General features: G+C 40.5%; 1 protein-coding gene across 2 annotated transcripts in view; it reads right to left on the reverse strand.

Moving 5' to 3' along the window:
* Positions 1-27539, reverse strand: part of reln (reelin) — a 318770-nt gene that overhangs the window by 126146 nt on the left and 165085 nt on the right. For both annotated transcript variants that reach the window (XM_080207461.1, XM_080207462.1), the window contains 7 exons: positions 21763-21999; positions 9470-9662; positions 6801-6913; positions 4910-5047; positions 4143-4329; positions 1972-2177; positions 1137-1308 (listed from right to left, as the gene is read on the reverse strand). In XM_080207461.1, coding sequence (XP_080063587.1) covers positions 1137-1308; positions 1972-2177; positions 4143-4329; positions 4910-5047; positions 6801-6913; positions 9470-9662; positions 21763-21999 — 1246 coding nt within the window. The remainder of the gene's footprint in view (positions 1-1136; positions 1309-1971; positions 2178-4142; positions 4330-4909; positions 5048-6800; positions 6914-9469; positions 9663-21762; positions 22000-27539) is intronic.

Raw genomic sequence — 27539 nt, forward strand, 5'->3', positions numbered from 1 at the left:
CTGCAAGGTGTAGGTTTACAGAAAAATACTATTATTGAAAGCTGCTGAATCTACTAAAAGGATTTTCACTCAATTTATTGATCTACTCTACCTGCCTGATGCCAGTATGTTACAGTTCCCATTACACTCACTCCCAAATAGAAAATGGGGTGAACTTTTAAAATGATCTCCAACGTTTTACTATTTTACAGTCTTTCACTATGTAAAGAGAAATCCGTTTCCATTGCTTTTACTGAGTCCTTGCTTTAAATTGGACAGCTGGAACACTGAGGAAAACTCAGGTCTCACTTGCCCAGCCAGATTTTGTGTCCAGCTCATTTTCTGGAATGTGGAAATTATGTTACAGAGATAAAGCTATTCAAACGCCAGGAATAACAATTAAGGGTGCACCACTAAAAGAAACAGGCTAATCAAAAATTGCACAAAAACAAAATCACTTAAATTCCTGAAGATATAAAGACTGGGATTTTCTGCCGTCCTGACTCCCAAGCCACCACCGGTGTATTTTCCGATGAAGGAAAAGACTCGCCATTGACTGCCAGAGAGAAACTCTGCTCCCGCCAAAGTCTATGGCTCATTTTATGGCTTGCCTACCATCCCGCCACTGGGGAATCTGCTGCAAAAAGGGAGTCCTTCACTTGGACCGGAGGATCGCATCAGCAGGAAGGGTCAGAAAATCCTGCTCAAAGTGTAAGTTGCATAATTCACATTGCTACATTGCAGCCAACCATAGGCTGACAGTTACCATGCTAATCTATGTCAAAACCCCTTTGTGCTATCTGGAACTCAGCTGTGTCTGGCACAGCAAATGTCTGAAGTGCTGGAAGGATTAATTTGCCAACCTGCTGAATGAGTTTGTCTTCCATTGTACTGTCCTTCATGTTGTATCTATGCACTGGTTGTGAATTTCACTGATGGGAATTCAAGAGGGATGCTTGATTTAACCCAGCAAGATCATCAGTAATGAAACAGTAATTTATCCGTGTGCAAAGTGCCAGATTTGGGGATGGAAAGGAAGTATTTTCTTTTTAACAGTGGGATTTTATTTCGCATTCCTGCTGGCAGGAGACTGCAGATCACCTGTGGTAATATATTTGTTTATTCGTTAACTGGGTTAAAGTGGTCACATTTGTTACCTGCTGTATTGTTGGTGTGATGACGGGAATAATCTGTTTCTGTCGCTCTGATAAGATGATGATGTCATCAATAGCCCACTGGTCATATCCCTCACCAGAATGAACAGGCTGCCACCAGCGAAACCGGGTACAGGTGGTCTTGGCAGAAGCCGGAAGCTCAAAATATACAAATCTGTCAAATGAAATGGAAATGATAAAAAAAAATTCTGTTCAGTTTAATTATTTACCAGTAAATTTCTATTCCCATGACTCTACAGGCTTAGACCACTCTCAGACAAAAGGGCAAAGAGACATCCAATTGCCAGGCTGGCCCTGTTGAACCAGATGTAGTTGAACTTTATTTTTGTTCCCTCCTGCTAGGAGTGAGTGTATATCCTTCACTTAATGCCTTCCTCCAGTGGAAAAGTCAAATTCTTTAACTCACTATGCAAGGGAGCATTGGCCCAAAACCACACGTTGCAGCGACACAGCACCACCGTTCAGCCCACTGCCTGAAAAATGGTGGCCTGTGGGACAGGAGGGTTTTATACTAGATAAGCACCATCTCTAAAGGAGTCAGGGAAAACCAGTTCAGGAAGTGGCCACACAATCTTCAGGCTGAAGCAACAGGGCTTAATTTGCTCGGCAAAGCTGATACGAGAGCTGGTACCAATGGCAGGATTTCAGTGTGATTAATTGGTGAGATTTCTATGACAAATCTAGCAAAAGTACTTTTGAAGGGCATCTTTGTTCTGGCTGATGCAATGGGACCCAAGGTTAACTTTAGTGAGTGTTTAATTGATTTAAGTCTAATAAACAAACCATGGAACGTATGTCCTCCCTCCCCAAGTCTTACCTGGGTTGACCGTAGTCAGAAAAGTACATTTCTGAGAGCAGGTGCCAGCTTATGCCACCATTGTTGCTGTACTGCAATAAAACACCCTCCTCTCTGCTGTCAGGTGTATTACAGGAGCCGATGTTCCCTCCAATCCGAACGTAGAACTGGATAAAGTCTACCCATTGAGTGTCAAGGTCCCAGCTGACGAGTTGCCTCTTTCCATGCTAGACGAGTAAGTAAACGGAACACACCTTGAAGATTACAGTATCCGATATCCTTGTTACAGGCATAAGCATGACGGAATTATTGGGAAAATGATTTTACAAAATGTGGAGGGTGAAAAGGATTAAAGGTCTTTGCTCACATGAGAAAGAAACCAAACTGTTATTTTAGACTGAGCCCACAGGCACATTTTTTCTCTCTAGTTTCAAAGACAAAAGGTGAAATTCTTCCATTTTGAAACTAAGGATGGGATATTATGGCCTCACTTGTCCCAAAACCATAAAATCCAGGCCAAGGTCAATGGAGCTTCCCACTGTCCACCCCACGTCCGCTCCGATTCCCGTGGTGGGTGGGACAGGGCGATAGAATCCTGGCCTAAGTGCGGTGGCAGGCAGCTCTGTGGCACTTGTCCCATTGACAGGGTTCAATGCCTGGAACCTCAATAATTATGCACAAGCACTTTCCCATCCAAGACACTTGGTTGGCTGGCAGCTGATTCGCCCACCCATCATCAGTTGGCAGGTTCAAAGAACCCAGCACCATACTGAAACACAAGTTCAGTATCCTATTTTTCACTCTCTCCAACTTACCTGCCTGCACCAGACCATGCAGAATGTCAGCAACTCAAAGGGACAAGGCTAGCAACCTCAGCCAGAAATCTGTTCCTTGATTCAACCGCCCTCTCCCTGAGCACATCACCAGCAAGGCACCCACTCCCCATTTGGACATCTACCCACTGCATGTGTGTGCATCCCCTTCCAGTTTCCTTTGAAACCCTCCCCCCTTATCTGTGAGCTTTTTATGTAGCTTTTTTGGGGTCCAGTTCTCCTCCATTTGGTATTCCATTGATCCTCATTCACCATCTTGCTTACCTGCGTGCCACCGTGGGCCTTTGCCCTTCACTCCCCCATGTTGTCAGTCTTCCTTCCACATTGCCCTACCCCCTTGTCTTTGTTAGGCTACACCCCAACCTCATCTCTCATCACCTCTCACCCCTGAATCAAACTTTGTTGCAGTGACTGCATGAATCCTGCAGCACAGTTCTGTCTGAATAGATACTAGTGTGTGGCACCAGGGGGAAGGAAATCCCTGTGCTCCTCGAAGCAAAGCCTATACTGATCTGACTTAGTGACACAGGAGGGTCCATGGATCCAATGCTGTCCATGAAGGCCAGAGGCAGTAACTGTTCTGCCTAGCACAGTGGTGAACAGCACATCATGAGCACTGTAGCACTATGGCAGAAAGTTGTTGCCCTCTCCCTGAAGTCTCTGGTGAACCAAGGACTTCCTTGTGAACACCACTCATCAGCAATCAGGTTTAATGGCTGGTAATTTCACACTTGTGATCGGAAGGCCTGAACGGATGCCAATGGGCAGTTGTTTTACTGAGCATTCATGAGAGGCAAATGGCATTTGCACCACCTGCCAGGGGAAAGTGTGGCCACCATTGACCTGCCATTGGGAGAACTTGCAATGTGATTTTATGCTGGTGTGCTTCCGATTTTTGTCTCCTGCCAGATTCACACGCCTGCCCCCACCACCAAACCAGCTGCAGGCTGGGTGGGAGAATTCCACCCATGGAGTGTGGTTCCATGGGTACATGTTCATCTCCAGCATCTCTGCCAAGTGATTATCTTTCAGTTGAAAGACTCAACAGTGGCTCCAGGTGCAAGCAACAGTTGGCAGTCAAGCTATCGTCACTTGGATTTTTCACATCCGCACTTTACAGAAGAGGTTATATGAGAATGAAGTAATTTTCCTCTTGCTTATGCTGTAACACTCTCATTGCTGCCTGACTGAGGTCACTGATCTAAACAAACAAGTTATTGGGAATCTCGTAGTTGTTTGTTTTCATTTCTGAGTTTCAAAATCACACACAATAAGCATACATCCTCACATCATACTAAAGCCACATATAGATCTGATAGACACTGGTTCAGGTTGTCTTGGATGAAGAAAAAACTGTACCTCAGAGAAGTAGAGTGATGAACCTGAGGAAATAACTCCACAGCCCTCCTCTGGTTTAACAATTTGTCCACCAATAATTTCCTGCCAATCATTCTTCATCACAGCCTCATTCTCAAAGTCACATGTCACTGTTGAAGGCAACATAGCCTCTGGCTTACAGGTAGATCCGTGATAACCTGAATCACATCTTGATAGAAAGAAATGACTATTTAGGGACTGAATTGTGATTGTAGAATTCTGCACTTTGTCGATAAGCTGAATTTGAAACTAATTTAGTTTAAAGGGATATTCAAACACATGCAGTTAAGGTCATGAATGTAAATATGGGCCACAATTCTTGTCTGTGGCTGGGATTCTCTGATCCCGCTGCTAAGAATGGAAATTTGGCTGAGCACCAGATTCTCCGTTCCTGCTGACAGCTGTGATGGGGTGTACGACATTGAGGATTCTGGCCACGGTGTTCTGGGCTACAAAGGCAATCACCTAATAAAATGGAATGAGTTAAAGACATTCGGTCCACCTATCGCATCAAAGTACAATGCACCCCATCATGGACTTTATTTTTGACATCAAGGACTAAAGAAAGTTTTGATCATTTCCAGGATCCTGTGCTCAACACTTGGAGTGAGCACCAAATGGAGTTGCAGCATAGATCATCCATGATCAAGCTGAATGATGGAACATGTTCAAAGAGCTGAATGGTTTACTCCTGTGCCTATGTATACATGCATCTCCTGATAAATCAATATTTCTATATTATTACATACTTGCATAGTCCATTGTAACACCAGCCGTGTCCATTGCACATTTCAGGACACTGTTGACCAATATAAATATCATCTAATGCCCATTCATCCTGAATCATATAGTAACTCTGGCTCCATCGAAAACGTGTAGCACTTGACCTGAATCAGTTTAAAAAAAAGATGTTAGTCTTAGGAATTTACCTTAATTAAAATGAGGACTGACTGTTTCACTAATCATTGTGACAAAAGTATGCTGGAGATTTATTGAAAGAAATGTTTATAACCCCTGAATTAGTTCAGTTGGCAAAAATATCTGAGCCGCACAGGCCAGAGGTTTCAAGATTATTAGCTAATCTCCTCCTGGGTAGTAGTTAAGGTGCCACAATGTAGGCCTGGATCTCCTAAACTAGAGAGGGAAGAATCAGCCATAGTCGTTGATGGAAAGAGTAATGTTTGGCTGTAACAACAACGCGTTTGATAAACCTGGCAATATTCATTGGTTCAGACATAAAGAATGGCCACTTGGGTAAAGTATCAAAGGACAGCCAATTAGCAATTGTATCTCAATATGAGTCAGCACCTCCCAGAGAGGAGGGTACAAGGAAATAGTTAGGCCCAAAGCCTCATTTTTAAAATACATGGCATACAAATAACATTGTAAATGTACGTAAAGAATATTCATGTTACTCAGTGACTCTGCTTCACAGTTATTGAAGTGGTGGTGCCAATGGAGCAGAGAAAATAATCTGTATCCTATCAGGGAACTGCGTGCAAATATCTGGCACAATTCACAACATTAAGACTCCATTTTTAATAGTCAAGCCCAATATTATGATTGAAGAGGTTAAGCCTCAATGAATGAATCTCAAGCTATGGTGCACTGGTCGAACACAGAAGATGTTAATTTATTTTATCAATGAGCCCATGTTTGTCAAATACTGCATTTAGCATCTGAGAATTTATACCACATTGGGAGAAAACGCCACTCTACTTTCATTATTTAGCCCATAAATCAGATTTTTGGAAGGCTGAATCTTGTCTTCCCACATGGTGCATGCTGCTCCCAAGACTACATCCCTTTCTGGAGCTCCTGTGTCACTTTCGGCATGCCTCTGTGGGCTGAACAGCAGAATATTTGGATTATTGACTTTAATGCAGCCAGGATGTGTCACACTGATGGTATGATCTCAGACTGGTTTTGAAGGTCAACCACTTAGGAAGTTCAGATGATAATCGGTGAATGTAAGAACAAGCTCTTCCCAGTCAAGAACCAGCTAATGCAATGACATTTTAATATTTATATTCCAAAATGCAAATGTGATAATTACACTGCGTTTGTTAAAAAAAAACTGTCCCCGACAGCTGCCTGCATCTCATCAGCAGTGCTGATATGCAAATATCTACACATAAAAACAAATTCATTTTCATAAAGCAAAATCCAATGTAATTTGTCTAAGCTGTGCTTAGTACATAATGTGATTGGAAGAAAAATGGCAAGCTCAGGGCAGCAGTTTTCATCAAATGTCCTGCAAATGCTTTATGAAATTGGTGCTAAGATTACCAAATCCCTTCTGACACACTCCGACATGTTTAAACACCAGTGTTCTTTGCGGTTTGAATGCATTCGCCTAAATACTGAAGAACTGTGCATATTCAATCAATGTTAAACAGAAACTTGTTAATTTTTTTATGGCTATTACGGAGATTAAAAATTCATTTGAGCCGATAACAGCTGTTAAGATAATTAAAACCATAGTCACAAGTTGGGGAGGAGCCAATTAAAGCCCAGTTACCTGGAGTCTTTGATTTCACATTCTGCAGATTTATGTGATGAGACAGTTGGTGGGAAGACAATGATTCATCTTACATTTGGCCCATTCCCAAGGATTAATGCCTGCAATGATTTACTTACCACGTTTTTTGTTGCAGGGACACGGTTACTCTTTTCCACTGTGAGAACTCCGAGGAATGATAAACACTGGCAGAGGTGAACTCCTGGCAACTAGGCATACTGGGAAAACATTCCTGCAGGAAAACACATCAAGCTAGAAAATAGGGTTACCAAAATTTTTAAAATTCCACATCTGCCTGTCAAAAGGCTTCAAATGTACAATTTGGGAATCAATGGATTAATGAAGATTGAGGACTGCAAAAGGCATTGGTGAGGCCACACCTGGATTATTGTGTGCAGTTTTGATGTCCTTATTTGAGGAAGGATGTTCTTGGCAAAGAGGGAGTACAGCGAAGTTTACCAGGCTGATTCCTGAGATGGCAGATCTGTCATATGAGGAGAAACTAAGTCGGTTAGAACTATATTCACTGGAGTTTAGAGCGGTGAGGGGGATCTCATAGAAACTTATAAAATTCTAACAGGGTTAGACAGGGTAGATTCAGAAAGAATGTTCCCAATGGTGGGGGAATCCAGAACTAGAGGTCATAGTTTGAGGATAAGAAGTAAACCTTTTAGAACTGAGGCGAGGAGAAATTTCTTCACACAGAAGGTGATGAAGATGTGGAATTCGCTACCACAGAAAATAGTTGAGACCAAATGTTGTCTGATTTCAAGATGAAATTAGATATAGCTCTTGGGCAGAGAGGGATATGGGAGGAAGGAGGAATCAGGATATTTATTGAATTCAATGATGAGCCATGATCAAAATGAATGGCAGAACAGGCTCGAAGAGCCAAATGGCCTAGTCCTGTTTCTACTTTCTATGTTTCTTTGCTTCTATTGTGAGAATATCTTCTTTGAGTTAGACATATTTGAAATACCTGCAGTAGTCACCCTAACTGGATTGCCAATGTTATTGATTCATATTCTGATAAAGTCATGGAAATGTATGAGGCCAAAACATGCTCAAAAGAATTTTCAGATTCAAAAGTCAAACAAATAGGTAGTTTTCTTCTTTCCAGATCACAATGAGGTCCTGCGACAAATGGAACTTTCAGTCAGTTATAACCAGAAAGAACAAGTGGGAGCCACTAGTTTGGGCTATGTTAATGTGGCATAGGAGGAGCTATTAGAGCAGAAATGTTAAAACAACAGAGGTGAGCAAAAGCAACCATCTATACAGCTCATTAGGTTATCTTAAAAATAAAGGAAAATAGTTAGCTTGAACAGTAAGATGTATGGCCCTAATTACGAATAGGGTAAGTTCAGTACTCTTAATAATGAACCTCACTGAAAGGGAACATTTGCAGCAGAGAAAGTTCTCTTCAAACACAGGAGTGCTGAATTTACCATTTAATAATTTCACTTTCCTCTGTATGATTTAATCTGTATAGAATTTACGTCTACACAGATGCTTGTGTGAAATGTTTGCTATGTTGAAGAATATGGTGTCTGAGTAATCCTTCAGAAAATCTCCACGGTGACAGTCCTTGGTTGAGAAGAAATGTACTGAAGAAGTTTGTGAATCCAAGTTATCTTCCCCAGGGAAAGCACTTCATTTGCACCAGTTTTAGGTGAAACTTAGGCACAAAATAAAGTCTTTACACTATAAAGATGGTACTGATAACTGGGAAAATCAAAACCTGGATCAAACCTAAATAAAACTTCATTGATGGCTGTGAACCTGTTCAATAAAGGCCTAAGCAGGAAACTGATTAAAGTAACTTAAACGCGTTAGTTCAAATATAGTCACAGGCAGGGGCTTTATTTATTGAAAGTTCACATTTGGTGTCATAGTGAAGATGATCTGAATGCAACTTTAAATAATGACTGCACATATTCATAACACCAAAGACAACAAAAATAAAGATTTGACGCTGACAGAAACAACATATGTAAATTGTAAACTGCTTTCTGACATCACTAAATGTAATATATGCCCAGATGTGGCACAAGTCTCAAGATTGAACTAGCATTGAACTATAAACTAGAGTCTGAACATTCATGTCACAACACAGGATCACTTTTTATTAGCAATGAATAAAAAAATGACCAGCTGTCTGCACATATTCCCTTTCCATTTGTATAAAATTTATCCAACAGTGCACAATTCAAAAAAAGATTGTGTCATTGATACAATCCAAACTAGACTGATTAATATGTGTAATGTTTAACATTGAGCTCATTAGGTTATTTTAAAAATAAAGGAAAACTAGTTAGCTTGAACAGTAAGATGTATGGCCCTAATTACGGATAGGGTAAATTCAGTACTCTTAATAATGAACCTCACAGAAAGGGAACATTTGCAGCAGAGAAAGTTCTCTTCAAACACAGGAGTGCTGAATTTACCATTTAATAATTTCACTTTCCTCTGTAAGATTTAATCTGTAGAATTTATACAACACTACATGCAGAAAAAGGCCTTTCAGCCCATTGAGTCTGCACCTACTCTCTGAAAGTGCATCTTACCCAGGCCCACCAGAAGGGTGGTAGGTGGAAGCATTGGGGTCAAGATGTTTAATTGTACAAAATTATAAGAGACAGACTTGTTGGATTAGTGGATCTTTACCCGCCCATCATTTTTCGTACTTTTATCTGTTCTTATAAGTTACAAGTTTCTGGCTATATCACTGTGTAAATTTAGCACTAAGCAAGTCCAAAAATCTTGTAAATCTTGCTCTCATATTTACCTCCTGTACAAGGTGCCACGTTAAGCCATGGTTTGTGGAATATTCTAGTCTTATTTGGTTGTCCACGTGTAGTGTAAAAGGCTTTCCACAGCCCATCACCAGGCTGAATTGCAGCATATATGAGGCCCCGATCTGCATGGACTGGGTTTCGACATAGCGCATGCTCGAACTTGTTTTAGAATCTCCAGTGAAACTGTAGCAATGACAAATAAAGAAATATTAAGTGGACATAATTGTTAAGATCAAGCCAAAGGCAGAATTCTTTAGTAAAGTAATGTGAGTGATTGGACTATGCAGTAGGTTAGTCACTGGCCTTTCACCTCGAGGCCATTGTTACAATCCAAACTAGACTGATTGATAAAAGTTTGATTATTTGCTGGTTACTCAAACCTAATTCCTGAAGGACAGAAGCCTAAATGCATAAAGTTGTATTATTTTGAGGGTACTTGCAATCTTATTGAGAGCGACTACAAGTTAGGTGTTGCAGGAAATGTAAAATCACTGTGCTGATGCAACAGTATATGCTTTTCGAAGATTGGGGCTGAAGCATGTTATTGGGCTGAACTTTTCTTTTGATGTCTTTGATGCTCTAAATTTAAATTACGATGTTTGTCACGTATTTGATGTAGCTTTTTGTCCCTCTTTTCCTGAAGTCATATCATCCATATGATCAATATATTTTACATGACAATCATTACTGAGTGCAAACTGGGAAGGATATACTTTGTTGATACGTTGAGGGTTGAGTAGGAACAATGTGCAACATTTTATAATTCAGGCCTCTGAAGTAACAATAACCTCTTTGGGATATCATATGTTTTTGGGGTAGACTATACTTCAGTGTGGAGAGGGTAACCCTCACAGAGCACGCAAAACTACGCTTGACTTCACTGGACTGGACATGGAACTGCAGTCAAATGGAGTGTTTATATCATACTTGAAATTTTAACAATAAAACCAAGTATCTCAAAACTGTTTCTGTATTCTTTGCAGCAAGAACAATGGTGTTTCCATTAGTCTACTGGATAGATGATTTATTCATATTTCCATGATGGAAATAATCCAAAATGGTCTTTTTGGTTGCAACAGAAATATGGTTGTTGAATGATTCTTTGGTAAGCTGGTTAGGTCAGTTGGCCACATGGTTAATGTTGATTCTGAATGATGCCAACAGCGGGGGTCAATTCCTGTTCTGGCTGAGGTAGATTTGGAAACTGCCTCCTTCGCCCTGCCTGAAAATGGAAGGTAATAGTAAACCACCAATCACTAACAAAAGAAACGGCTCAAACTGAAGCATCAATAGACAATGAGCCAAAGACATGTTTTTGGGCAGAGTCTAATAGGAGGGAATCATGTTTGACAGCAATCTGTTTTCTAATGCTATCACTTTGAAACAACAAATATGACATATATGATAACTGCCCTTTCGATAGTAAAGATTACGACCTCTACGAGAAATCTGATGCCTAGCTATTAATCAAAGACATTTTCATAACCCTTTTTTGTAAAGGTGATTTCTGAGAGAACTTTGAGAATGTTAACCATTTTCTTTCTTTTGCACAAGAAAAAGCAATGAAATAGAAATACAGCCAACTCAGCGCATCTTTCAGCTTCCAAAGATAAATCCTTTCAATTTTTCTTTGTTCCAGAAGTAGTCACATATGTATCGAAATATATGTGATCATTTGTATTATTGCTACTGTATATCCCTCTATTTTATAAACAGGATCCACATAGTTTAGTCCATTTGGGTTAAACTCTCCCAATATCCCAATGTGACAATATCACCCATCACATGAGACATTATCCTTTGAGTTCCAACACCAGGCTATGCCACCTACGTCTGTATTATTCATGTCTTTTGTGTTCACCACTCTCACCACTGAAGAACTAAGAAGAATGACAGTAGGCAACTCTAAACATAACCTTGCATGTTTCATAAAGAATGAAGAAAAAATCCATTTAAAACAAAATATCTCAGTTGTGAATTGTTCTAATATTTGACTGGACCAGTTGATGACATCATTAAAACCCCTTAACTCACTTACTACCTCTGTATCATTTCCTTTCATTATCCCACATTCAACATCATCATAAAGCTATCTTCTTTTATGGATTATTGAATTTGTCTTTTGCAGGAAGAGACGATGTGATTGATGAAGTGTGCAGCCACAACGTCAAACCCTCAGCCAGAAGAGTTCCAAACCCTAGCTGTCCCTAAATTACTCATAATGGAATGTCCTTCCTGCAAGGAGAGCATCAGGAGAACATCCTAATAAAGAATAATTTATTTCTAAGAAATCATTTTTTGATATCCAAATTCACAGCCATCTAATGCTATAGATTTACAATTAAACAGGAAACAGAATCAGACTGACCTCCTCCAGATGACTGTTGAGGTAAACCTTTTGGCCATTGCCTTGACATGTTACTGTGCTGGAAGTGTCTCTCTATGCAGGAGAGGCTGGGTCAACACATAAGCAAGGAATGTCCTTAGGGCCTAAATAGAGAAGTACTCACTGTTGCTTTGTTCCTTCCAAAAGGGAATTTGGCAGGCCGTTAACTGTTGTTCCAGAGTCAACTGCAGCCCTCTTCTGGCAGGTGTGTGATAAGGGTGCAAAACTTAAGGTGTACCACCTGGATAACCCTCTGCTAACAATTCAGGGCTACAAAGTGGAGGAAAATACAGCCCGGCAGTTTCTTTACGAACCTTTGACAAATCAATGTTTCTATCTTTCTTCGCTGGTTCATATCACCTCAGGATATGACTGGTATTATACTGATCTATCAAGTGCACATCTGCTATTTTCAAACTCACCTATTTAAAATGATGTTGAGTTTGATCTTAAATAATTTCTTAATTCAGTCATAAGCTGAGTTCAGTGTAATTTCAAGATGAGTAAATCATTTTAAGAAAATTATTCACAATAAAGTTTAATCTGCAAAGATGATTTTTGTTTCTGGCAGTCTCAGATAACTGTAAACTTGACTTTGTGTGAACTATCTGCTTGCAGAAGAGCTTTGTACTGTAATTATTTTATTATGACTTTGTGGTCTAAAATAAGCCCATGATAATTTAATCATATTTGTTTAAAATTAAAATAATTTATGAGCATTTTAACTGACTCCAAATTTGTGGCTTCTTATTTGGAGAAGAGAAGTGACTGATGGAAACATTACACATGATTAGACACGTTTCACTTGCTGCAGAAAATGAGATAGGGAATAGTCTGCACTGAATGATAAATCATCCAACCCAAATTCACACAATGAAGAAAACGTTGTCAATCACTCCCCCGTGACCAACAGCAACATTGCACCTAACTCATTGCTGTGGAGTTGCCAAGAGGAAACCAAATGGAAGCCCAGCTGAGATGAGCTAACATTAATTAATTTAACCACTAATCAGTTAGATAGTGTGAATTGGTCTGGAGATTTCCCATGGGATAAAGGCTGGCAAGGGCTCTGAAGGTCACCAGCCAAATTCAACACCTCTCCACCAGCTCCGTCAGCCTCCCCATTAACCTCTTTATGTATCTGCTTTTCCTTGAGGCAATTTCTAAAAGCATAGGCTAAAAAGTTAATGTTGGCATGACATAAATTCCTCCAAGCTACAAAATCTGAAATGTTTCCTGGCTCTGTTAATTATACAGAATTTATGAAGATCATATTTCTATCTTATTGGATTTTTACAGTATGCTAAGGCAAGTTGTTACCTGAAAATTGGTAAGGCAAGTGAGTGGGAAGGGGGGGGGGGAATAGATTTTATTCAAAATTCACCCCCTTTCTATTTGGATGAATTAAAAGTCTTTGCAAAAAATCCACTGAATTGTTTTTAAGAAGTATGACTTCTCACCATTCATACTTATCTGCAGCGACTCTGAAGTCAGATTTTGAAACTCTTCTAGGAGTGGGACAGAGGTGTGCCAGTTCCTCACTGCCATCCCACCCCACAGTCAGTTTTACAGAGATGAGATGGAGGGATGGGGTGAGGGGAGCAGGCTGCTTGCCCACATGGGGATGATAGCTGACAAGACCAGTTAAAAGACCTTTGAGATCAGTTAAAGGAAACTGTCTGAGATTTTTCAGTCAGTCTCCAGGTTCTTGTAGGTGACAAAGGGTCAGTTTAGATACGTGGAAGTAAATGCTCTGTAGCAGATTAGTGGATCAGTTCTCTAAAAGTAAGTGGAAAAATCAAAAGCCCTGACTTGCTCTTCAGCAGTGTCCACTGGTCCCTTTCAAAATGACTGATAAGACCATGATAATCCTGCAAAAAGTGAGCAGCACAGCTCTACCCAGTTTATGTCAAATTTGACATCAAGATCCTAAAAAAGGTGTGCGCCTCTGGAATATGCCAATCAGGAGCTATCATCCTCATAGGGAGTTGCCCCAATACTCTTTAGAAATCTTCAGTTACTACTTTCAGAGGAGACTGGATGCAGGCAATTCAAATTTCCAGCTCAGCAAAATAAATTGGGAATATTTGGCAAAGTTGAATGCAGAATCATGCTCCTGATATTCTGTTGTAACAATTTAGTTCAAAATCCTGCTTAAAAGTTTCCACTCCCACAACTCACAGCCTCCTTAAGCAATGGTCAGTATCATTATACCAGCCTGTGCGCTGGAAATCTGTTTGAAACTTCCCAACTCCATTTCATACCAGATTATTACAGCAGCCAGACGAGAAAGGAGACTTTCATTCTAATGGACTAGCTGGACTCAATCCCAGAATCTAAAGGTGAAAAGAGAGTGCTTAAGCCAGGGGTCAACTCAAAACAGCCTTACAAGAACTCAATTCGCCAAATACTTGTTAGCCATGATTCCTGCATACTAATAAACTGTTAGGTAGATTTCCATAAGAAGAGCTTTCAATCTGTCTTGAATTCAGAATGAAGCATAAATAGTGATCTCGTCAACAATAAAACTGGAAAAATCACAGCCAGTGTAACTTGTCAAATGAATAACACTAGAAAACCATAATCCATTTAGTTCCAACCAGCCGTTAAATCACTGAAGCATTAAATTGAGAGTAAGCTAACCAAAGTGTAACAATAGTTAAATGTGACTCATGTTTTTATAGGCGTAATGCCTGTTCAATTTATGTATAACAGAAGAAAAGTTAGGAAATAAGAAACACTATGATATTCAAAATGATCATAATTAATGACTGGAATAGATGGACTGACTGCTTTGCATTCAATAGATGCACTGAAATAGTTCTGTACTCACAGATGCAATAACTCATTCCACATACACTCCTGACTCAAGAAACCTGTCCCACCTTTAGCCTTTTAATGGATGGCATGCACCCTTCCTGCTGCTCCTGAAACAAATCCTTCAGGAGAAACATTATGTAACAGCACTTAAGAGGAAATAAATTACAACTTTATTCTTCATGTCATTTTAAAATTAAATTGGTGAAACCTGGCTGCTTGATTAATTCATCATTCTTGGCTAGTTATCTTCCAAACTCTGTCCAATTCCAGTTAGCTGTGATGCATCACTAAGCCAAATTGTGAAATTAAGGGAGGTGCCCATCTTTCCAACGCGACTTCAGTACAACTGATATTAGTTAGTTTTTGAAGCCGAAGGGAAAATGCCATTATGTCACCAATACAGTTTTAATATTTTAATTTAAACTTTAATATAATCGAATTTCCAACAGTGTAGAAAGTACAAGATAATTAAGAAAGTCACAAATTGGCACCAAATAAACAATGATCCTTCTGAACACTGACGTTGATTAAGCAATACATGTTCTGTTGTCACTGTTCTCTGAATTTTCCCAGCCTCATGATGGCGGGTTTGCCATATTCCCGCTGCCAGGAAACTTTCTTGGGATGGGCTGGAAATCAAATCAGCTGCCTCTCTAACTCAACCTTGAATAAATTCAATGGCCCATCCTCCACTGTCTTCTGGGAAGAGAATTCCACAGAGTAATGACTGTCAGGGAAGAACGTGCATTCTCATCTCCCTCTTAAAAGGGAGACCTTATTCTTGAATATGTTCCCATAATTCTAGCCTCTCTGCACAAGAGGATACACCTTCCTGGTATCCATTCAATCAAGTCCCCATAGGGTTTCAGTAAGATCACCTCAAATTCTTCACCTATGAATGCAGAACCAACGATTATTCATAAGATAAGTCCTTCGCCGCAGGAATAAGCCAAATGAACCTCCTCTGAAGCACTTCTAAAGGAATTGCATGCTTTTTTAAATTAATGCGTGGGACACGGGCGTAGATGGCTGGCCAATATTTGTTGCCCATCCCTATTGCCCGAGGGCAGTTTGAGAGTCACATGTAGGCCAGACCAGGTAAGGATGACAGATTTCCTTTAGGATTTTCCAAACAATTGACAATGGTTTCATCATCAGCAGATTCTTAATTCCAGATATCTTTTACTAAATTCAAATTCCACCAACTGTCATGGTGAGATTTGAACCCTGGTTCCCAAAACATTAGCTGAGTTTCTGGATTAATAGTCTAGCAATTCACCAATACTCCCTAGACAACATCTACCAAACATGCAACCTCCATCGCCTAGGCAGGGCAACATATGCATGGGAATATCACTACTTGCAAGTTCCTCTCCAACCAATGGACCATTCTGATTTGGAAATATATCCTTCACTGTCGCTGTGTCAAAATCCTGGAAATCCCTCCTTGGCAGCACCATGAGAGTACCTACACTATAGGCACTGTAGTGGTTCAAGAAGGCAGCTCGCCACTACCTTCTCAAGGGGGCAATTAGGGATGGGTAATGAAAATGCTGGCCTACCCAGCGAAGCCCACATTCCATTAGAACATAGAATATAGAACACTACAGCACAAACAGGCCCTTCAGCCCACAAGTTGTGCCGATCACATCTATACCTACCAAGCCATAGAACTATCTGTAACTCCCAATCCCATTAGATCCCATATACTCATCCAGAAGTCTTTTAAAAGACCCCAGCGAGTTCGTCTCTACCACCACTGATAGCAGTCGATTCCACTCACTCACCACCTTCTGAGTGAAAAACTTACCCCTAACATCTCCTCTGTACTCGCACCCCAGCACCGTAAACCTGTGTTCTCTCATAGCGACCATTTCAGCCCTGGGAAATAGCCTCCGAGAATCCACCCTATCTACTCCTCTCAATCTTTTATAAACCTCTATCAGGTTGCCTCTCAACCTTCATCTCTCCAGGGAGAAGAGCCCTATCTTCATAAGGTATGCCTCCCAATCCAGGCAACATCCTTGTAAATCTCCTCTGCACCCTCTCAATAGCTTCCACATCCTTTCTGTAGTGAGGTGACCAGAACTGCGCACAGTACTCCAAGTGGGGTCTGACAAGGGTCTTATAAAGTTGCAGCATTACCTCCTGACTCCTAAACTCAATCCCTTGATTAATGAAGGCCAGTACACCATACGCCTTCTTGAACACATCCTCCACCTGCGAGGCCGATTTCAGAGTCCTATGGACCCAGACCCCAAGATCCTTCTGCTCCTCTACACTGCTAAGACTCCTACCCTTGATATTGTACTCCTGCATCCTGTTGGTCCTGCCAAAATGGACCACTACACATTTACCCGCGTTGAAGTCCATCTGCCACTTCTCCGCCCAGTCTTGCATCCTATCTATGTCACGCTGCAACTTCTGACATCCCTCCAGACTATCCACAACACCTTCATATCATCGGCGAACTTACTAACCCATCCTTCCACTTCCTCATCCGGGTCATTTATGAAAATGACAAACAGCAAGGGTCCTAGAACAGATTCCTGGGGCACTCCATTGGTGACCGACCTCCATGCAGAAAAAGACCCATCACAACCACTCTCTGCCTTCTGAAGGCAAGCCAGTTCTGGATCCACAAGGCCAAAGCTCTTTGGATCCCATGCCCTCTCACCTTCTCAAGAAGTCTTGCATGGGGGACCTTATCAAACACCTTGCTGAAGTCCATATAAACCACATCCACCACTTTTCCTTCGTCAATGTGTTCAGTCAGATTTTCAAAGAACTCAACTAGGCTCGTAAGGCACGACCTGCCCTTGACAAAGCCGTGCTGACTATTTCTGATCATTCTAAACTTCTCTAAATGCTCATAAATCTTGTCCCTCAGAATCCTCTCCATCAACTTACCAACCACTGAGGTCAGACTCACCGGTTGGTAATTTCCCAGGCTATCCCTGTTCCCTTTCTTGAAAATAGGAACCACATCCGCAATCCTCCAATCCTCCAGAACCTCTCCCGTCTCCATCGACGATGCAAAGATCATCGCCAGGGGCTCTGCAATCATTTCCCTCACCTCCCACAGTAACCTGGGATACATCCCATCCAGAACTGGCGACTTATCTATCTTAATAGAATTTAAAAGTTCCAACACATCCTCTTTCTTAACATCCACATACTCAATCTTTTCAGTCTGCTGCAAACCTGTAGTACAACCTCCCAGATCACTTTTCACCGTGAATACCGAGGCAAAGTACTCATTAAGCACCTCTGCCATTTCTTCCGGTTCCACACAGACTTTTCCCCCTTCACCTTTTATAGGTCCTATCCCTTCTCATCCTTTTACTCTTCACATATTTATAGAAGGCCTCGGGATTCTCCTTAATCTTACCCGCTAAGGTCTTCTCATGACCCCTTCTGGCTCTTCTAATTATTGAAATAATAAAAAAAATTATCTCCATTTAAACAGTTTCTATTCTTCCTGCTAAAGGGGATGAGTTATTTTTCCATGATATATTCCATCAGTCCACTCACTTAACCAATTGAAATCCCTTTTGTAGACTCACAGGCATTTTACCACTAGCAGTGTGGCTCCCAATTCCATGCGGAAGTCACCAGTTCAATGGAGGTGGTCTTCCTGTGACAGACCAGATTGGGGATGGGGGTTCTTAAGGAAATACACTAAGAACAGAGAAACCTAATACAGCAGAGGAATTTTCCCTGTAACCCTGTCGAACTGCTGCCTGTTTATTCCTTCATTGATGTACAACCTGTTGAGGCATTCTTTCGGTCCTTGAGCTGCCTCACCAGTGCCTACCTTCTGCTGCTAAGGTTCTCTGTTTGAGTTGGCTAAATAACGAGACTGGCCACAATCCTTTATAGGTCAGTGAAAGTGGAGGTGGCCAATTAGGAGGCTGTCTCTCGGAAGATTTCTGAGTAGGTTTTGCTGCTGGCAAGTACAGAGTTGGGACCTCCATTTGGTCCCAATATCAGGGTCCTGAGGTCCGCAGGAAAAGCTAGATCTCTTGCCTTTAAAAGAGCAATGTTATATCATAGCAGCAGGCTATTAACACAGACAGGACTTCAAATTCATCCTTGCTAAGCAATGGTCCTGTCTGCTTCCTGCCATTGAAAAAAAGTCATATTCCATCAAAGTCAGAACGGGGCAGCTTTTGGCATATTTGGTCTTTGCGAACAGATCAGAAATGTTCCAACACTTGTCAAGTTAAGGTTGATTCTCAATTCAAGTCACTTGGGACCAGCGGACAATTTAGCAGGTACACAAGGCCTAAATATTTCAGCAAGTTAAATAAACTCAATGAAGTCATTGGTATGCAACGGAGCTATTTACATGAAATCATTTACTTTAGTTCGATTTAATCTAATATCAATAAAGCATGCTGTACTTGCTTTCACAATATCCTTTTTAGCCCTCATGAGACTCATTTTCTCTCTGAATGAATCTCGTTTGCTACCTGGTTATCTTCCCAAGCAGCTTTCAACAATCACTCCTTATGTCCACTGTTCATGCACATTGTCAAGTGCTCTCTTCCTGCAGGAAATTGTTATCCCATTAATACAGCTATTATCATCTGCCTTCTTAAAAATCCTATTGTCATCACTTTGTCCACTTTAACTTCCAGTCATAGAATCCCTATAGTACAGAAGGAGGCTTTTCGGCCCATCGAGTCTGTACTGATCACAATCTCACCTAAGCCCTATTCCCATAACCCCACGCATTTACTCTGCTAATCCCCCTGACACTGAGGGGCAATTTAACATGACCGATCAACCTAACCAGCACATCTTTGGAGTGTAGGAGGAAACTGGAGCACCAGGAGAAAATCCATGCAGACAAGGGGAGAATGTGCAAACTCCACTCAGACAGTGACCCAAGGCTGGAATTGATGCTGGGACTGTGGTGCTGTGAGGCAGCAGGGCTAACTACTGTGCCGCCCCAACCACTGTGCCACCGTGCCATCCCGTATAAGGAAGTTTAAAATATCATTGCAACTCGACAAAAACTTGTATATATAATGCAACTTTGACACAGAATTACTTCACACAAGTTTAATCAAATAAAATTTAGCACCAAGCCACAAGGATAATGTTTGACCAAAAACTTGGTCAAAAAGATTGTTTGGTTTTAAGGAACATTTTGGAAGAGAGAGAGAGAGAGAAGCAGAGGACGAGGAGGAGGGAGAGATTTCCAGAGTTTAGCACATAGGCAGGCGAAGGCATGACATCAATGGTGTAGTGAGAAAATCAGGAATACTCAGAAGGCCAGACCTGAATACTGCAGAGATCTCACAGTTGGAAGAGCTGGTGGAGATTTCAGAGATGGAGAGGGACAAGACCACAGATGGATTTAAAAACAAGAATGACGATTTTAAAATTCAGGCCAGCGGTCAGTATGACGGATGATTGATATTGGAGAGGATACGGGTAATGGAACTTAGGTTAAGCTCATACTTACTGAGGGTAAATATGAGGTAAGTCAGGCAAGCATTGGAATAGTCAATTCTGGAGGTATTAAGGGCAGGGTTGAGGGTTCAGTGGTGGATGAGCTGAGGCAGACATGAAGATGGGTAATGTTACAGGGGTGGAACAGCAAGGCAGTCCTCATCAATCATTCTCCCATTAATACTGCTATCACCACCTGTCTTCTTAAAATAGCCTACCTTTGACTCCTTTATTATTATGTGACTATGTCTCCTTTAACTCCCTGTAGTCTTCAATACAGTCACTTTCATGATTTTATTCTTATGCACCTCATATTCTCAAATTCTCTCTTCCTGGGTCCATATCATTATCTCAAAGATCCCACACTATCTTTTATAGATATTTCTTATCTATAAAAGGCTCTTGGTAATATAGTGGTGATCGTGGGATTAGGTTCCACATATATGCTGATAACATTCAAATCTATCACCATCCTTAATCTCTAACTGTTACCAAGATGTCTGATTGCCTATCTCTCAAGCGCTGGCTGTTCACGTCAACACTGACCAAACAGAGGCCACCTTGTTTTGCTTGTGGCAGACCTTTGCACCTCAAGCACCAATTCCAGCTTCCTCCCTTGATGCTCATGCAGACTAAACATGTAGGCACACATACCTTGATATCCTCTGTTGAGTTGAGCTTCAATTCCAGTATCTATTGCATTGCCAAAACCACTTACGTACACCATCAGGAACAACACTTGATTTCCACCATCAATAAACCATTCTCCACAGCTCAAACCAAGAATGTTTTCTTATCACTCTCCCCATCTTCAGCCTACACACATTTTTAAAACATCCGACACCCTTACAGCCTTGACCTAACTCTCAGGTATCCCACAAATTAGTCCTTCACAACTTCTATTGGTTTCACTCTTCAAGCACACTAACATCAAAATCCTCACTTTTATCCTTAAATCCTTCAGTGAATTGCTAGTAAAATTGTTTCCAGCTTTACAGTGCAGCATCGATGCTCTATTCACCTGACTTTCATCTACTGCACATTGTTCCCTTCTCTATTCCCTAGTGACAAAGCCTGAAGCCATCTTGCACCTTGCACTTTTATACAAATTTTTTTGCCTTGTGAACTCTATTCATTATCTTGCATCAATGGCTATCTTTTGTGGTGACCTATCCAAAGTTTGTAATGGTTCAAAGTTTCACGGAACCTCAGCAACATAATTGGTAAACTGTGTGTTGGAGTTTTCAGTCTTCTATTGCAATATAGAATCAACACAAACAGATATCATAAGGTGAGAACTTTTCAATTATTTCAACAAATCCACATTGTAGTTTTTCAGGGGTAATGCCTCCAACCTTTCCATGAAAGCTAACATTAAAACAGTAAGAGTTTTTCATCCAAGGCAGATTCATATTTAATGTGATCCAAATATTTTACTTCGTCTCTCAATTTAGAATCTAACACCAAAGAGCTTTGGCAAAACAAGTATGAATGAGAAGCAATCATATCATATCATTTGACTAATTACATTCATGTTTTCCAAACCTAAAAAAAATTCATTTAAGGTAGCATGAGAAATTGAAGAAAGTGCAATTCCTGGAGTATGCTTCCTACCTGAGAGACCAGTCGTGGTTACAGTAAGGTTGGACATTTCCCAGGTAGAAGCCCAAGGACTGAGTTACATCCACAAGATTGGTGAAGTTGAGACTAATACTGTTGTACAGGACTGAGGTCATCGTAATTTCATCAATGGCCCACACATCCTCTTGAGGCCCAGAGTGATAAGGTTGCCACCATCGGAACTGAATGCCAAACTGCTGGGCATTGTCTGGGAGCTCCACAGAGATAATTCTATGACCAAAAAGAGCTTTGTGTGAAACTTCTACGCAACATAATCAACGAATCATCCCTTTGTATCTACAGTATTTCCAACAGGTACAGAGTATGGTAAAATGTAAAGTCAAGCAATGCTCACAGGTGTTGTCCTGCAAAGAAGAATGATTTTGCAAGGTTTTAAAAACAGTGCTGTTGAGACAAGAAACTACACAGAAACATGCAGACAACATTTTGATAGACCTCATTCAATATTTATTAAAGGAACATTTTGAGATGGGGCCGTTCCTGCTCTGTAACAAAGGCAGGTAAGACTTCCAACACGAACCATAAGTTTTATAAGACAAAGCTTAGTAAGTAGTTTAGGTGAATTTCTGTCAAGAGTTATTACATTACTGAGCAATTAAGGTGGACTTCATGTGTAAGCTACAGATCGAAAGATCAGAAATTCCAGTAACATTCACCATGAAAAGAAACCCAGAGAATGATGCAATTTCACTTTTTGAGGTGAGATCATTTCTTACAGAGACACAAGTGCAGGTAACTTAAACTTGATTAAAATTTAGTCACGCATTTTAAGTTATTAAGGCTGTTGTCTTTTCAGGATCATATGATAACTGGCACAACAGAAACCTCCTTATGGGGAGACGGTGGAGAACGCCACTAGACTTGTAATCCATAGGTCCAGACTAATGCTTTGGGGACATAGGTTCACATGCCATAATGGCAGCTGGTGGAATTTAATTAATTTATTAATTAATAAATCTGGACTATAAAGCTGGTCTCAGTAATGGTGAACATGAAACTATCATCGATTATCGTAAAAACCCAACTTCTTCATTAGTGTCCTCTAGGGAAGGAAATCTGCCGTCCTTACCTGTTCTGGCCGATACACGGCTCCAGATGCACACTAATGTGGTTGACTCTTAACAGCCCTCTGTAATGGCCTAGCAGATCACTCAGTTCAAGGACAATTAGAGATAGCAATATCCCATGAAAGAATAGAGAAAATAAGTTGCTTAAAGGAGAGTCAGCGATTAAAATTAAATAATTAAGTTTGGATGCAAATCTGGATTCTGCTGTTGGCAACATTAATGGAAGAAAACCTAAAGCAGTTAACACTTCAGAATCATAGAATCCTTAGAATGCAGAAGGAGGTCATTCAGCCCATTGAGTCTACACTGACTCTCCAACAGGGCATTTTACCCAAAGCCTTTTACCTAGGCCCTATTCGCATAATCACGCTAACCTACACATCTTGGGACACTTAATGGACAATTTAGCATGGCCAATCCATCTAACTTGCACATTTTTGGATTATGGGAGGAAACTGGAGCACCCAAAGGAAACCCATGTAGACATGGGGAGAACATGCACACTCCACACAGATAGTCACCCAAGGATGAAATTGAATTTGGGTCCTGAGCGCTGTGAGGCAACAGTGTTAATCACTGAGTCACGTGCCACCCTTGATATCCTTTTCAATATTTTACCACAGCATGAATCCAAAAAAATGGATCAGTGGCTTTACTGAATTCGTGAAGAGTCAGATAAATCTTCCATTTGCAAACAACACCAACAATAATTACTAGTCTTAGATATTAATTATAAACAATACCAAAGCTCGATTTCCACCCACAAACTAAAATATATTTCTGTTTGTGCAAGAAGTATTAAAAATGGAAACAAGTAGATATTGACTCCCTTTCTATTAAGTCCGCAATATAGACTGAAGTCACCAGTTTACGCAGGGTTGCAAGTCATTATACTTAGGCACTAGAGAAAGTCAAATTTTCATCTCTACATGTTTTCCTAATTGCTAATACTAGTAATTAGTGCCAAGTCTAAATTTAGTACTTGGTATTTAGTCAAAACGTTCTTACCCAATTATGTATTAGAACAGTGCAAACCTTACAAAGTATGGAGCATTAATGAAGAATAATGTCATGTTTTTAACAACTGTCGACATATGGAACAGCAGGGAGGACATATTATCGCAGGAAAAAATAATTCTATCTCCATGATTAGCTCCATAAATCAACAACACTGTTCCCACCCAGCTCTGCACCTGACAGGATCAGCAAGCAACTGGATTTCTTGGCAAACTTGCTGGCCACAGCTACTGCACAGCTCTGGTGATCTTCCTATCTAAGAGTGCTTTCAATAGGCAGCATACTGAATTTCACGTCTGCTTTCAATTTACTAACAAATGTAAATCTTTAATATGAAACTAACTTCTGCCTGGTCAGCAATTTTGATTGGGCAACAATGTTACATCCAAGTTTTCTAAGATTAAATTTCAATATAAATAAACTATTGAAAAATAAAATTAATTTAGACTGCGATCATAGGCAGCTGAAATGTCACTGAATGGCAAAAACTGTGGCAAATGGATTGTAATGTTGGCAAGTGTAGGTCATCACATTGAATCTAAAAGAAAAGAAATGTAACTAAATGGTAAAATGTTAGACAGAGTGGCGATCCAAACAGACTTGGAGCAGCATTTGCACCCTGATGTGGGTGAGTACCGAGACAGGGCAGGAGAATTCACTCCACTGACTGGTATCTCGGGATTATCCTGTCCCTGTCATTTTTCCCGAGGTGAGATCAGCATCTAAAGGACTACTTGTCTGCAAATGGTGGGTAGGTAATTGAAGATAGTTAATTGCCTATTAAGTCTTATTATCAGAGGTCCACTGGAATTTTCCTGACATTAAGTTTAATTTGTGATTTGTTTTTGTTTAAGGCAGTATTCCTTTAAGAGGAATTTGATTTGATTTGATTTATTATTGTCACATGTATTAGTATACAATGAAAAGTATTGTTTCTTGCATGCTATACAGACAAGGCATACCATTCCTAGAGAAGGAAAAGAGTGCAAAATGTAGTGTTACAATCATTGCTAAGGTGTAGAGAAAGATCAACTTAGTGTGAGGTAAATCCATTCAGAAGTCTGATGGCAGCAGGGAAGAAACTGTTTTTGAGTCGGCTGGTATGTGACCTCAGACTCCTGTATCTATTTCTCGACAGAAGAAGGTGGAAGAGAGTATGTTCAGGGTGTGCGAGGTCCTTGATTATGCTGGCTGCTTTGCTGAGGTAGCAGGAAGTGTGGACAGAGTCAATGGATGGGAGGCTGGTTTGTATGATGGACCGGGCATTATTCATGACCCTTTGCAGTTTCTTGCGGCTGGGGCACAGCAGAAGCCATGCCAAGTTGTGATACAACCAGAAAGAATGCTTTATATGGTGCATCTGTAAAGGTTATTGAGAGTCGTAGTGGACATACCAAATTTTCTTAGTCTTCTGAGAAAGTAGATGCATTGGTGGGCTTACTTAAGTAGTGTTGTCATGGGCGGACTAGGAAAAGTTGTTGGTGATCTCGGCCATCTCTACTTCATCCCCATTGATAAAGACAGGGGCATGTTTTCCACACTGCTTCCTGAAATTGATGACTATCTCCTTAATTTTGCTAACACTGGGGGGGGAGATTATTGTTGCTGCACCAGTTCACCACAGTCTTTGTCTTATTTCTGTACTCCGTCTTGTCATTGACACCATGGTGTCATCAGCAAACTTGAAAATTGAGTTGGAAGGGAATTTGGCCACAGTCATTGGTGTATCAGGAGTATATTAAGGGGCTGAGGGCACAACTTTGTGGGAGACCGCTGTTGAGGATGATTGTGGAGGAGGTGTTGTTGCCTATCTTTAATGATTGCGGTCTGTGGGTTAGGAAGTTCAGGATCCTGTCACAGAGGGAGGAGTCGAGCCTTTAATTTCTTTAGTTTGTCCCTCAATTCACTTGGTGAAAATGTTCCAGCACTGGGCAGCCTTCACACTCAGTCCGGGGACCCCGACTCATCCCCTCGGAGCAAAAAAAACCCCAACTTCTGGGCCTCTTTATTCCAGATCAGATTTACGAAGCTGGGAAATGTCCCAACTCTGCTCTACTTGGAAGGGGAAATCTGGGCCCAAGACAGCAAAACATTGAGCTGAAGGGAATTTGACTCAGGAATCTTAAGTGGAAATGAGACTGATGCTGTGTTATAGAATATAAACTTTAAAACTCCTGCTCTATCTTTTGCTGCAAAAGGGCAGAAAAACAAAAACATAGCAGACAGGAAAAGGCAGCATATGTAGTTTTGTCCTCAACTCTGTTGGTTGCCTCCCTATTGATACTAAATCATCTCATGCAAGTGCACATGGAGTCATTTCTGCATATACAGATATAGTGTGGTTACATGATATATATAATACATATATACATATCTCCAACTCAGTTTTAAGTTCCAGGGAATGGTATTAACTTCCCAAAATATTGCAGTTCTTATAATTAAATCCATTGCACATTCTATTAATTCTCCCATCAGGTTGTGTTGTATGTTTCAAATTATTTGAAGGAAGCAACCATAATAAAATAAAATTACCTAAAAAATAAAATATCAAATCTGATCAAAAATTCATTAAGGTGACAGATAGTTATTTGTGGGTTAATTGCAAATTAGCATTGAGGGATGAACTAAATGATAGCATCATGCTCCGAGTGTGTTTTATTCAGCTGGCAGTGCTGTCACCAGGACAGGTGGCACACACCACAAAAATAGTGCACTTGGCAAAATCCTTGGGCCTTGCACAGCTGGGGAACAGTTAGCAAACCTGGTACAGCTGCCGTTCTAGTCACAATGGGCACTGCGGACAAAGCTCAAACAGTGGAGATACTTGGCAAAGGCAAAAATCTGGCCCAGCAGGCAGTCACTGCCTGCAAAGATCCCTGTCTTGTTTGTCAACTCGAGGTTGTTCCAACTCGTCAATGACAAGTATGCATAATTAGAGATCAAAAAATGGCCAAAGGAAGATGGAGTGTAATAGGAAGCAATACTTTTTGGAATGTTTTATAAGCTCAAGCTGAATACTTCAGGCATGTGTAATTCTGAAAATTTAAAAGGATTACAAGCAGCTTAATATGGCGAGGGCCTGAAGAATTATTTGTAAAGAATAGTGAAATAAAATCCTGTAATCTTGGCTGGAATTTGTGATAAATAACTTTAGTTCCAATGTAACTAGGGTGACAAATTAATTAATCACACCAGTTTGAAAAAAAATGCTGATTAGCACCCAATAGTTATTGATTATTCTATGCTGAAAAAATGTAATAGATTGCTACAAGATTTCAGTGTAGTTTTAAATTTGCTGTAACAGCTGAAGATTGCCAAAGGATTACATAATTTCCCTGCTTCCCTAGATCTCATATTTCCCCCGCAGTCTGACAGTTCATCCACTAACAATGTGAATAGTGACACATCAAGAGTTCAGAGAGAAAAGAACTGAAAGTCCTGCTCCATTGAAGAGACACAAATGAGTTTGAGCCTGCAGTTTATCTGAAGTGCATATTGATTATTTCTGTTTGGAGATTGTTTTACGATACTGATTAACTTATCTGATTACAAATTAACAAAGTAAAATATTGCACTGAGGTTTCTTTCAGTAATTTGCGGTACCATCTGAAGATTGCCAAACAATTATATAATTCCACCCCCAATGACATATTTCACCTCAGTGTG

This window comes from Carcharhinus amblyrhynchos, chromosome 19 (assembly GCF_965287045.1).
Source record: "Carcharhinus amblyrhynchos chromosome 19, sCarAmb.v2.hapA, whole genome shotgun sequence".
NCBI classification, from domain to species: domain Eukaryota; kingdom Metazoa; phylum Chordata; class Chondrichthyes; order Carcharhiniformes; family Carcharhinidae; genus Carcharhinus; species Carcharhinus amblyrhynchos.